This window comes from Equus quagga, chromosome 14 (assembly GCF_021613505.1).
Source record: "Equus quagga isolate Etosha38 chromosome 14, UCLA_HA_Equagga_1.0, whole genome shotgun sequence".
NCBI lineage: Eukaryota > Metazoa > Chordata > Mammalia > Perissodactyla > Equidae > Equus > Equus quagga.
The window spans coordinates 94691550-94702945 of NC_060280.1; the positions used below are offsets into that span (position 1 = coordinate 94691550).

The following is an 11396-nucleotide window of genomic DNA, read 5'->3' on the forward strand; positions in this document are numbered from 1 at the left end:
GGGGCCTCCCAGGCCGCGCGCCTCCTGCTCCCCCCAACCCCAGCCCTCCTCCCCCCCCCAAAATGAGGAAACGGAGCAACTTGCTCCAAGTTGTGCAGCCGAGGCCGCCTCGGGGTGCGCAGCCGGCGCGCGGGAGCCCTCCTGGGGGCGGGCGCGGGGTGCGGCCCAGGGGCGCCCCCTGAACAGGTGAGCGCGGCGGCGGGGTTGGGGGGAGAGACCGTGGGGCAGTGGGGGGACCAGGGGACTCTGGGGGGACCCCGGGCGTGCGCGGGAGGGGCCGCTGTGCGCGCGAGGGTGCGCGTCCGGGGCGCGCGGCGGGTACGCGGCTGGGACGGGCGGTGGCTGGAGGCGACCAGGCGCGGCGTGGGGGGCCTTTTTCTGGCTGCGGGGGTGCGCGTCTACGAGTCCCGGGTGTGTGTATCCGCGCGTCCACGTGGAGGGTGTGCGCGTGTGGCCGAGATGCGTGTGCGCGGCCCTGCGTGTCGCTGTGCGTGCGCGGGTGGCCCTGAGTCTGGCGCCCAGGTGTTCAAGCGTGGGTGTGTGTGGGGGGGGTGGGGACAGGTACACACGTTTCGGATGTCCGAGCGTCTGTGTGCGTGTACACACGTGTGGACGGTGTGCACACGTGTCTCTAGGGGATCGAGCTGCTGCTGGCACCCCTGCGTGGCTGGGGGCACCTGTGTCCACGCCCCGTGTGTTTCTGTGTGTGCTTGTGCATACGTGGATCTGTATGCGTGTGAGAACACAGGAGGTTGGGGATTTCCGGGGGGTGCATACAGGAAAAAGAGGCTCAGCCCCCCAGCCACCCCTGCCGTGGGGTCCACGCTGGAGACAGGGTGAAATGCCCCCACCCAGCACCAGCGAGCCACTTTGTGTGTCCCTCCTGGGGCGCAGTGGGGGGATCAGAGAGGCCCAGCTGGCAGCCCGAGGAGCCCAGCTGGGCTGCGTGCCCCCCTCCCCCCCAGGGTCAGCGATTCTCGGGAGTGACCTTGAGTCATCCTCTGCTCCCACTTAGCAAGAAAGAGGAAGAACCAGCCTCGATTAGGTGGCACCGAGCTCCCCACGCACCGTGCGGGCTGCTGGGGCCCGAGCCAGGCGCTTCCGCCCTCCCCAGCCTGTGGCCACTTGCTCTCTGCCCACCTTGTGCCTCAGTTTCCCTTTGGGGATGATGGCGAGGTGAGGTTCTGTGGTTTTCCCTCCTGGTGTTTCATGGCTTCGACTCTGCTAAGGAACGCCCCTGGGTAGAGAGCACCTCCCCACAGGGGATCGGGAAGCCAGGGCCTGGTCCCCACCCCAGGGGATGCCCCCCGGCTGTCACCTCCACCTGGCTGGGCTCAGAGAGGTAGTACTGGTCCCCGGGGCCCAGCCCGGCTGGGGTCTGGGCTCTCCAGCGGGTCTCTGGCCCTCCCCAGGTGAGCCCTCGCTTCCTCGGCACCCAGCACCCCCTCCCGTCTCAGCCAGGATGCCAACGGTGAGCACCCCAGCCTGTGGCCCCAGCCCTTCCCGCTCAGCCCACCCTGGAGGGACCTCAGCTCCCCAGGGGGCTGGACTCTCTCCCAGGTCCCCTTTAACCGGTGTCTGCCCAGTCTTTCTCCGTCCCTTAGTGTTGAATTTCTCTCGCCTTCTCCTCCCGACCTTTGACCTGTGGTCCTGGGCCCCTAGGTTTGCCGTCTAATATTTCTCTGCTGGCTGCTCCCCACGCTCTCCCTCTTTTTCTCTGTCTCCATCCAATTTTCCATCTGTGTCTCATCTCTTCCTCAATTTCCATTCCTTCTTCCTCCTGTCCTCTCTCCTCTCGGCCTCTCTCTCTCCCCATTTGTCCCTCATGCCCCCGGTGCCCTTGTCCCTCTCATCCTCCTCCCAGAGGCGCTGGGCCCCGGGCACCCAATGCATCACCAAGTGTGAGCACACGCGCCCCAAGCCGGGAGAGCTGGCCTTCCGAAAGGGCGACGTGGTCACCATCCTGGAGGCCTGCGAGGTGAGCGGTGGCCGAGGGCCCAGGGGTGCTTGGGGACAGGGCTCTGCTGGGAGCCCCCCCACCGACCCCTGGCTCCCTCCTCGCAGAGCAAGAGCTGGTACCGGGCCAAGCACCACGCCAGCGGGCAGGAGGGGCTGCTGGCGGCGGGCGCGCTGCGCGAGCGCGAGGCCCTCTCTGCGGACCCCAAGCTCAGCCTCATGCCGTGAGTGTGGGACGGCCCGGGGCGGGGGTCGGGGGCCCGGGCAGCCCGGCCCAGCGCGCCCTCCCGCCGGCCGCAGGTGGTTCCACGGCAAGATCTCGGGCCAGGAGGCGGTGCAGCAGCTGCAGCCGCCCGAGGACGGGCTGTTCCTGGTGCGCGAGTCGGCGCGGCACCCCGGCGACTACGTGCTGTGCGTGAGCTTCGGCCGCGACGTCATCCACTACCGCGTGCTGCACCGCGACGGCCACCTGACCATCGACGAGGCCGTCTGCTTCTGCAACCTCATGGACATGGTGGAGGTGCGCGCGCGCGGCCCCGACCCCCGGTGTGGAGACAGAGGGACCCCGGGCGCCGCCCCATCCCGGCAGCCGGGTGCACCCGGGACGCCCAGAGCTGCGTGCTCCCCAGTGTGGAGATGCAGGGGCTGGCCTCCATGGACCACCGACCCTACAGGAGGTCTGAGGCCGCTGGGTCCCACCTCCAGGGACTGGGCGGCTCCTCTGGGGACCCCCAGGAACCTGCAAGTTGACATCAATGCAGAGCCCCCTCCCCGGGATCCTCCTGTTTCCTCCTCGCCTGCATCCTTTCCGTTTCCATGGAAACCAGCCCAACGCATCCTGTGGGAACCAAGCCCTCTCCTCCTGGCCCCCCACCCAGAGGCCCCTGGGGAGGGGGACGGGATGCAGGCCCCCCCCCCACCCCCCCCCCCCCGGGATCGCGCTCACACTGCCTCTGCCCTGCGCATCCGGCAGCATTACAGCAAGGACAAGGGGGCCATCTGCACGAAGCTCGTGAAACCCAAGAGGAAGCAGGGCACCAAGTCGGCGGAGGAGGAGCTGGCCAAGGGTGAGCCACCCCCTCCTCTCCCATGCTGGCACGGCCTGGGGAGGGGGCCCCGGGGCCTGGCATGTGGCCAGGGCCACCTCCCCTGAACAGGTCCCCGCGCCTGGCACGGTGAGGAGACCTGAGCAGCCCTCGGGTCGATGCCGAGCGGGTCCCACACCTGCTGCTTCTCCCGTGTCCCCATCATCCGCCCTGTCCCCTGAGCCTGAAACCTGGCTCAGAGCCTTGACCCGCCCACCCTCCCACATCCCCTCCACCACTAGGTTCTAACACCTGTTAAATCTGCACCCCGCCCCCACAGGCCAGCCTCGGCCTTCCCATCAAACCACCTTCTTCCTGGAGGGGGGGGTCCCACTTCCTCTCAACCTCTGCCCCTGTCCCCACAAAGAAATTCCACCCACGCTGCTCTCATGCTTAAAGGAGGGAGGCCAGCAGCTCCCCGGCCTTCCAGAACTTCTTCTTGTGTCTGAGCCACCTTTCCTGCCTCCTCTGCAGGGCCCTTCCTCCATGCCCCCCTGGGCTGTGGTTCCTCATTTCTTATTGCCTCTGTGCCACTGTGCCTTCTGTTCCCTCCACCTGAAATGCTTGTCCAGTCCCCGAGTAGTGAAATCCTCCATACTGGAGACCCGAAGCGAATGCGCCCTCCCACGGCCACCCTTTTGAACCCGATGACCGTGGCTGTCTTCTTGGATGCAGTGGCCCCTTGGGGATGGTGCCTGGGTGGAGGCTGGTGTCACCGTGCCCGATTGTACCTAAGGGCTCGTGATTTTCCGGGGGTATCTGGGGAGGAAGAGGAGGAGGCCTACCGAACCTGCTGGAGGGGAGAACACAGCTGTGCTTGAGATAAAGGATCAGGGAGGCCACAGCCCAGATGACGACTTAGAGCCCTGGGAGATTCTGGAACCTTCCAGAAGCTTTCCGAGTCTCCACATCTGTTGTCTTTTTTGCTCTGTGCGTGTCCCTGGGTGGCCAGAGATAAAGGACTGTAAAGGGAGGGGCCCACGAGGTATCTGCACGGACACAGCCTCCAGGTGGAGGAGACAGGGCGGCCCTGAGCGGTGGCCTCTGTTGCTCTGGACTCCCATCCCTGGAACCAGGGGTGGGGTGCCCCCGGCCGAGGCGCGGTGGAGACGCCTGGTGTCGCCAGGTGGAGCCCCGAGGCGGGGCCAGGGGAGCCCGTCGCCCCTCTGACCGGGTCCCCGCCCCGCAGCCGGCTGGTTGCTGGACCTGCAGCATCTGACGCTGGGAGCGCAGATCGGCGAGGGCGAGTTCGGAGGTGAGGGGGGCGCGGGGGCGGTGAGGGGGGCGCGGGCTTAGGTTCGGGGGGCTGCCGACCGACTCCGTGCAGGGCGGGGCGCGCGGTGGGCGGCCTGTGCGCATGCTCCGCTCTGCTGATGGACAGCCGCAGACGGCAGGGGAGCGAGTGGGCGTGGCCATGTGCCAATAAAACTTTATTGACACCAACGTGAATTTCATGTCATTTGCTCGTGGCGCGAAACATTATTACTGTTTCGATCGTTTCAACCATTTAAAAATGGGAAAGCCACTCGGAGCTCGCAGGCCTCGCAAAAAAGTGGCGTCGGGACTGGACGTGGCCCGAGGGCCGCAGTTTGCAGACCCCTTAGGCTTAGCTGATTCTCTGCGATCTGGGGTTTGCGGCGCGTAGGGGCGGGTCTCCGGGCGGCCGCGGGGGTGTCCGCGCGGTGGGCGTGTCCGCGTGTCTCTAGGGTCCTGATCCCGGGCCCGCGCCCCCCGCCCCCAGCCGTCCTGCAGGGCGAGTACCTGGGCCAGAAGGTGGCCGTGAAGAACATCAAGTGCGACGTGACGGCTCAGGCCTTCCTGGACGAGACGGCGGTCATGACGTGAGTGCCGGGGTCGGGGCGGGCGTCCCGGGTCGGGGGTCCCGGCCGCGCCCTCACCCGCTGCCGCCCCCAGGAAGATGCAGCACAAGAACCTGGTGCGGCTGCTGGGCGTGATCCTGCACCAGGGGCTGTTCATTGTCATGGAGCACGTGAGCAAGGTGGGCGGCGCCCGGGCTGCGGGCGGGGGGCGCCGGCCGAGCAGCCTCGAGACCCCCCCCCCCCCCCCCACCATGTCTCCCCCCCAGGGCAACCTCGTGAACTTCCTACGGACGCGGGGCCGGGCCCTGGTCAACACCCCGCAGCTCCTGCAGTTTTCCCTGTGAGTGGGGCTCCGGGGCTGGGGGGCTTCCCGAGGTCATGGGGAAACTGAGGCACAGAGCGGGGAGGAGCCAGGCCTTCCGGGTTTGTGACCAGCCACCCCAGCGCACGTGCCTGGCCCCTCTCTAGGCACGTGGCCGAGGGCATGGAATACCTGGAGAGCAAGAAGCTGGTGCACCGGGACCTCGCCGCCCGCAACATCCTCATTTCCGAGGACCTGGTGGCCAAGGTCAGCGACTTCGGCCTGGCCAAGGCCGAGCGGAAGGGGCTGGATTCCAGCCGGCTGCCGGTCAAGTGGACGGCGCCCGAGGCTCTCAAACACGGGGTGAGCCCCCCTCGTCCCAGGGCCCTGGGAGCCCCAGCTGTGCTGTGTGACCCTGGGCATGTCTCTTGGCCTCTCTGAACCTCCAAAGGAAGTTTGCCTCACCAGCGAGCACTTGGCCCGTACTTGTTCCTTTTAGCCCCGTCTGGCCTCTCCCTTGTGTGACCCTGTCTGGGCCTCGGTTTCCCCACTTCTGAAAGAGACTCGGACCCAGGCTGAGGGCAGGAGGAAGCAGGCCTACCTCGTGCTCTGGATCTGAGCAGAGGGTCTGAGCTCTGCTTGGATGGGGGGGCCTCGGGGAGGAGTCTGTTGGGAAGAGACCAGAGAGCAAAGGTCAGCCCAGGGGGCCTTCCTGGAGGGAGCAGGGGCTGGAGCCGAGGCCGGGGTCCCTCCTCAACCTGGTCTCTGCCCCGCAGAAGTTCTCTAGCAAGTCGGACGTCTGGAGTTTCGGGGTCCTGCTCTGGGAGGTCTTCTCCTACGGCCGGGCTCCGTACCCCAAGATGGTGAGCGGGGTCGGGGGGTGCGGGGTCCTGTGCGGTCGGGGCGTGGCCGTGCGCCCGGGCCCACCGCGTGCGCTCTGCCCGCAGTCGCTGAAGGAGGTGTCGGAGGCCGTGGAAAAGGGCTACCGCATGGAGCCCCCCGAGGGCTGCCCGGGCCCCGTGCACGCGCTCATGGGCAGCTGCTGGGAGGCCGAGCCCGCCCGCCGGCCGCCCTTCCGCAAACTGGCCGAGAAGCTGGCCCGGGAGCTGCGCACCGCCAGTGCCTCGGCCCCCGCGGGGGCGCAGGACGCGGACGGGTCCACCTTGCCCCGCGACCAGGAGCCCTGACTGCCCAGCGGCCAGGCCTGGAGGACCGAGGTCGTGGGGGGCACGGGTGGGGCTGCGTGCCGGCCCGAGGAGGGTCGGGACCCGTGAGGTGCCCGCCCGGCTCACGGCGCAGGGGCCGGCTGGCCTGGGGGCTCGGCAGCCCGCGGACCTCAGCCCTGAGGGTTGGCGGCTCCATAAAGACCGGTTCTGAGGACTGGGTGTCTGCGTCTCTCTGCGACCCCGGTGTCCTCACCACCCTGGGGCCCCTGCTACTGAGCCTGGGCGACCTGCCTGCTGGGGCATCTGCCCACTGAGGGCTGCCCCCCGCTGGGACCTCGCAGCCACCGTGGGGACACAGCTCCCCAGGATGGGGCCAGGAGATGCTCTGGGCCGGGGAGCACAGCCACTGTGGACCCACTGGCCATCACCCACGGCACCCACTGCGGGCCACCCGTGGGGGCCGGTTCAGTGGTCAGGACCCGCCCTGACCCTTGGGGTCCCAGGCACAAAGGGCTCTGGGAGAATGCCAGTGGCCGCGGGGGTCCGAGCCCCATGCCCCGAGAGGGTCTGCCCCTGCAGCGTCATTCCCCCCAGGGGACGCTCTGGGACAGCCACCTGCGTCGTCCTACTGTCACAACCCAACAGCCTGGCCCGGGGCCTCTGGGGGGCTCGCTGAGAAACGCCCGCTGTGTGGCCTGTCCCGGACCCTGCCTCTCTCGTCCCCTCACTTGGGTGCTGGGCCTCTGGCTTGCACCACCAGCTTCGGATCCTTTGCACCCCGGCTTTGTGGCCCCAGCATGTAGTCACCAACCATCCCGGACATCGGGTGTTTCCAGGACGGGGGACATTAGTGCTAAAGCTGGAACAGTCCCTGGCAAACTGGCGCTTGGTCCCCCTGCCAGGCCCTGGCAGCCTCCTCTGTGGTCAGGCGTCTCTTCCCGGGGTGGGGGGTGAGGACCCCAGGGGCTCACACAGTGGAGGGCTGAGCGCATGCAGCTGGCGCCCGTTTATGACTCTGACCGTCAGCCACCCCTCTCAGTTCACGCTTCCAGCCTGGCAGCCTCCAGGAGGCCCAGAGGGGGTCTGGGGCCAGGCTGGGCGTGGTCCCCACCCCGGGACCCCCTGAGCTAGGGAGGGGACACAGGCCACAGCACGCCCTCCCCAGGGCTGACCCTCACCCCCCCGCACCCCCCAATCCTGCCAAGCTGAGCCTGAGCTGGAGAAACGCCCCAAGGTCCTGCGGATCTCCTGCTGTGCCCCTGAGGCACTGCCCATTCTCTGGCCTCAGTTTCCCCAACAGCACCCAAAGGGGTTTAGTGTCTGTTCCTGGGGGAGACAGGAAGGGTGGGCGGCCAGAGGGGCTGAGAGTGGCCTGGCCTCACGAGTCCAGCGGGGGGGCCGCCTGCGCCCCGGCGCCACCCCTAATCCGGCCCTTTAAGCTGACACAGCGTCTGCATCTTCAGCCCGTCCCTCCCGCTAAGTCGCCAAAGCCCCCAGGCCTGATGCCCCATCCCTCCCGCGGCCTCTTAAGCCCCCCCACCCCCCCACTGTGGCCAATTAGCTAATTGGGGCCTGAGAACAGAGCAGCACGTTCATGTTTTAAAGTGATGAAGCAATTAGGGGATTTGTCCCCCAGCCACAGGCCTTGCTCCCCCCGGCCGCCGCCGGCTGAGCCCACCTTAGAGGGGGCACCCTAGGGAGCCCTCCCGCCGGCGCTCAGGGGGTCGGGGGCCTCCCCTACCCAAGTCCCCTCCTTCCTGGGCCAGCGGGAGCCACAGCGGCTCCTCCTCCAGGCCCCTCGCCCCTTTTCTACCAGCTGTTCCGTGTGTCTCTCCCCGCGAAGCCAACGTTCCCGAAGGATCTACTCCTGTCCCACAGGGCCGGGCAGCCGCCCTCCCGTCCTGTCACCAAGTCCAGGAGCCCCCACCCCCCACCCCTCTCCTCTCGGCTTTCGGGGCGCCCCCTTCCTGAGCCCCCAGGCTCCTCGGATTGGGGGGTTGGCAGGCCGGCCTGGGGGGCTTCCCCTGGAACCTGTGCCGACTCTCGGGCCCCCGCCCCCGTGACAATCCCATCATCCACCTGCCCTCAGACGGGCCTGCGTATCGCCCGCTCCTCCTCCCCAAACTTTGTCCCCGCGGAACTGCTCTCCTGTCCCCCGTGCCCCCCGCCATCCCCATGGCCCTGACCAGGCCTCTGCATCCTCCCGGCCTCCATCTTGCCCACAATAGATTCTCGTCCCAAATGCCGTCCGCCCGTGTCCCTCCCCTGCCCCACACCCCCCGCGGCTCCCAGTAGATCCCCATCCAGATCCTTAAAAGAGCAGCCCACCCTGCGTGCCCCGTCCCTCCCCGGCCTGAATGTCCTCACTAGGCCTCCGACCACCAGCAGCTGCATTTTCCTGGTGTAGTTGCTGGTTGTCTGTCTCTTCCACTAGGATGTCAGCTCCAAGGTTTGTGTTTTGTTCCCTACTGTGGACAGTACCTGGTCCACAGTCAGGGCTCCATCACATGTTGACTGAGAGAATGGAGTGAACTTCTATTCATCCCTCAAAACCCAGCTAAAATGCCCCCTACGCCCTGCCCTACTCAGTGCCCGGGAAGTCACCTGGAACTGCCTTCACCTCCTGGGACCTCAGCTTCCCCAACCCCGTTGACATCTGTGAGTCTGAGAGGGCCTTCTTCTGGCCCCAGCTGATAAAAACCATAACTGGACACTCAGTAAGCACTGACTGCATACCATTCACTGTGTGGAGTCCGCGTGAGAGCTCCAGGGCTGAGTCCTGGTGTCACAGCTAGGGAAACTGAGGCCCAGAGAAGCGGGCCCTTGTTGGTGTCCTACAGCGAGGGTGGCAGGCCCAGGCTGACGTGTCCCCCACCCCACGGCCCCAGCCCTCCGCCGGGCTGCCCTCCCCGGGAGGCTCAGTTAATCACCGGGCTAATCCTCCCCAGGGCCCCCCCTCGGGCCACCGGGCGGAGCCCCGTGGACGCTGGATCCCGCGGCCCAGGAGGGGCTGCCAGGCCGTGAGCGCTGCGCGGGCGGCGGGGGAGGGAGCTGTGGGGGCAGCGTCCCAGCCTCCGCGTCCTGGGTCCCAGACAGGGAGACAGACAGACAGACAGACGGACAGAGATGTAGGGAGCCAGACGCGGAGGCATCAACAGGGAAGGAGGTGGAGACAGAGAGTCCGAGGTTGACGGGGACGCCGACGGGGACCGCGGGCCCCTCCCCGCCTGCCCGGCCGGCCGTCCCTCCCGCGGTCCCACCCCATCCGTGGCGCTGCCGCCCCGCCAGGCGGGGGCGCGGAGGAGCATGTTCCTGAGCGCGGGCGAGGGGCCGGCGGCGGAGGGCGGGGCCCCGGGGCCGGGCGAGGAGGCCCCCAAGAAGCAGCACCGGCGCAACCGTACCACCTTCACCACCTACCAGCTGCACCAGCTCGAGCGGGCCTTCGAGGCCTCCCACTACCCGGACGTCTACAGCCGCGAGGAGCTGGCGGCCAAGGTGCACCTGCCCGAGGTGCGCGTGCAGGTGAGGGCGTCCCGCCACCCGGGGACCCTCCCAGGCTGTGGCCCGAAGAGAAACCGGGAAGGCCTCCTGGAGGAGGAGATGCAGGGCTGGGGCCTTGATGTTGGAGTAGGAGTTTGCCGCTGGGAAGGAGAAGGGGCGTTTTCCTAGGCATCCAGAACAGCTTGTGCAGAGATGTGGCAGCAGTAAATTGGAGGTGCTTCCGCTGAGCTGGGTGGGCGGCGGTGGAAGGGGAGGCAGAGCATGGGGCTGAGAAAGAGCTCGTGAAGGGCCTCGAATGTCGAGCCGAGTGGCTTGGACCTCATGCCTGGGGCCTGAGAGCCGGGAGCCCGAGGGGGCCCAGGCAGAGAGAATGGGAAGGAGGGACTGGATTCCAAAAAGCCTCGGGGGCTGATGCGGTGGGAGCCAGGTGGCAGGGGTCCCGCCCTGAAGATGGCCATGTCCTTGAGGCGCTGCAGCACGAGGGAGTCAGGCTAGACAGCAGGCAGCACCCTGAGAGGTGGGGAGGGACGCCACAGGTGGGGAAGAGTGGCCTAGCTGCGCCCCGATGGCCCTGAGCTGGGAGCACCCCTCTCGCCGCCTCCAGGTGTGGTTCCAGAACCGCCGGGCCAAGTGGCGCCGCCAGGAGCGTCTGGAGTCCGGCTCCGGGGCCGTGGCAGCCCCGAGGCTCCCCGAGGCCCCAGCCCTGCCGTTCGCCCGCCCTCCGGCCGTGCCGCTGCCCCTGGAGCCCTGGCTGGGCCCCGGGCCCCCTGCCGGGCCGGGCCTGCCACGCCTCCTGGGCCCCGGCCCCGGGCTGCAGGCGACCTTCGCACCCCATGCCTTCGGGCCCGCCTTCTCTGACGGCTTCGCGCTGGAGGAGGCGTCGCTGCGGCTGCTGGCCAAGGAGCACGCGCAGGCGCTAGACAGGGCCTGGCCCCCGGCCTGAGCCGTCCGCCCTGTCACCAGGGCCTGCGACCTCCCGGGGACAGCGGCCACAGCCTGGTCACAGAGCGGCCCGGCCACCAGACCAGACCGCTGCTGCAGAGCAAGGCTTGGGGCCTCCGTGTCCCACCCTCCCTGTCCGTCAGTGGCCTCCCGCGCCGGGTCCCCCACCCCCGGCTGGCCTCGGGGCACCCTCTGCCCGTTCTGGGGCCTCAGGAGCCACGGGACGCTGATTCTCTACGTGCCCCCTGCTCATCTCCCACCCAGGTTCCTGAGGTCGCACGGCCGGGAGTGGACGGAGCCGTTTCCAAACTCGTTGCCGACCCGGTCCCGCCAGGCACGGCGCTGGGTCCCTGTGGGCGTGCGAAGCGGTGGGACCCCTGCTGGGCGCTCACGGGGGACACGCAGGCAGAGGCAGGTGACGCTGGGGGAATACCGCCCGTCCCTGCTCCCTCCAGGTACCCAGGTGTGGCTTCTGTCCCCCCACCCCACCACAGACCCCGTCACGTCCCCCAGCCCAGCGAGGCCAACCCAGCCGTGTCTCCCGGGGCTCATGAGGGCAAGACGGCCGCCCTACCCGGGGCCGGGCTGGACTCAGGACACGAGGCTGCTGGGGGCAAGGAATGGG

General features: G+C 68.2%; 2 protein-coding genes across 5 annotated transcripts; both read left to right on the forward strand.

Moving 5' to 3' along the window:
- The first annotated feature begins 83 nt into the window (after window positions 1-83).
- On the forward strand, window positions 84-6509 carry MATK (megakaryocyte-associated tyrosine kinase). Of its 4 annotated transcripts, none has more exons than XM_046686137.1 (13): window positions 84-186; window positions 1413-1471; window positions 1865-1978; window positions 2065-2180; window positions 2257-2476; window positions 2930-3023; window positions 4231-4296; window positions 4783-4882; window positions 4956-5040; window positions 5128-5201; window positions 5330-5525; window positions 5939-6025; window positions 6110-6509. In XM_046686137.1, exons 2-13 carry the CDS (start codon window positions 1463-1465, stop codon window positions 6347-6349), a joined length of 1401 nt encoding a protein of 466 aa, XP_046542093.1. In that variant the 5' UTR covers window positions 84-186; window positions 1413-1462; the 3' UTR covers window positions 6350-6509. The 4 variants fall into 4 exon arrangements, with proteins under 4 accessions (XP_046542093.1, XP_046542094.1, XP_046542090.1 ...); XM_046686138.1 differs by lacking the exon at window positions 84-186 and adding an exon at window positions 1138-1176; XM_046686134.1 differs by lacking the exon at window positions 84-186 and having other exon boundaries at window positions 1214-1471.
- Window positions 6510-9398: 2889 nt separating this feature from the next.
- Window positions 9399-10882, forward strand: RAX2 (retina and anterior neural fold homeobox 2). The gene is made up of 2 exons (XM_046684482.1): window positions 9399-9850; window positions 10434-10882. Exons 1-2 carry the CDS (start codon window positions 9635-9637, stop codon window positions 10770-10772), a joined length of 555 nt encoding a protein of 184 aa, XP_046540438.1. The 5' UTR covers window positions 9399-9634; the 3' UTR covers window positions 10773-10882.
- Window positions 10883-11396: the final 514 nt, after the last annotated feature.

Excerpts from the sequence above, each read along its gene's own strand:
- RAX2 (XM_046684482.1), top strand. The coding sequence starts at position 9,635 with ATGTTCCTGAGCGCGGGCGAGGGGCCGGCGGCGGAGGGCGGGGCCCCG. Across the intron at positions 9,851-10,433 it reads TGCCCGAGGTGCGCGTGCAG|GTGTGGTTCCAGAACCGCCG; the intron begins GTGAGGGCGTCC and ends CGCCGCCTCCAG.
- MATK (XM_046686134.1), top strand. The coding sequence starts at position 1,301 with ATGCCCCCCGGCTGTCACCTCCACCTGGCTGGGCTCAGAGAGGTAGTA. Across the intron at positions 2,477-2,929 it reads ACCTCATGGACATGGTGGAG|CATTACAGCAAGGACAAGGG; the intron begins GTGCGCGCGCGC and ends CGCATCCGGCAG. Across the intron at positions 5,526-5,938 it reads CCGAGGCTCTCAAACACGGG|AAGTTCTCTAGCAAGTCGGA; the intron begins GTGAGCCCCCCT and ends TCTGCCCCGCAG.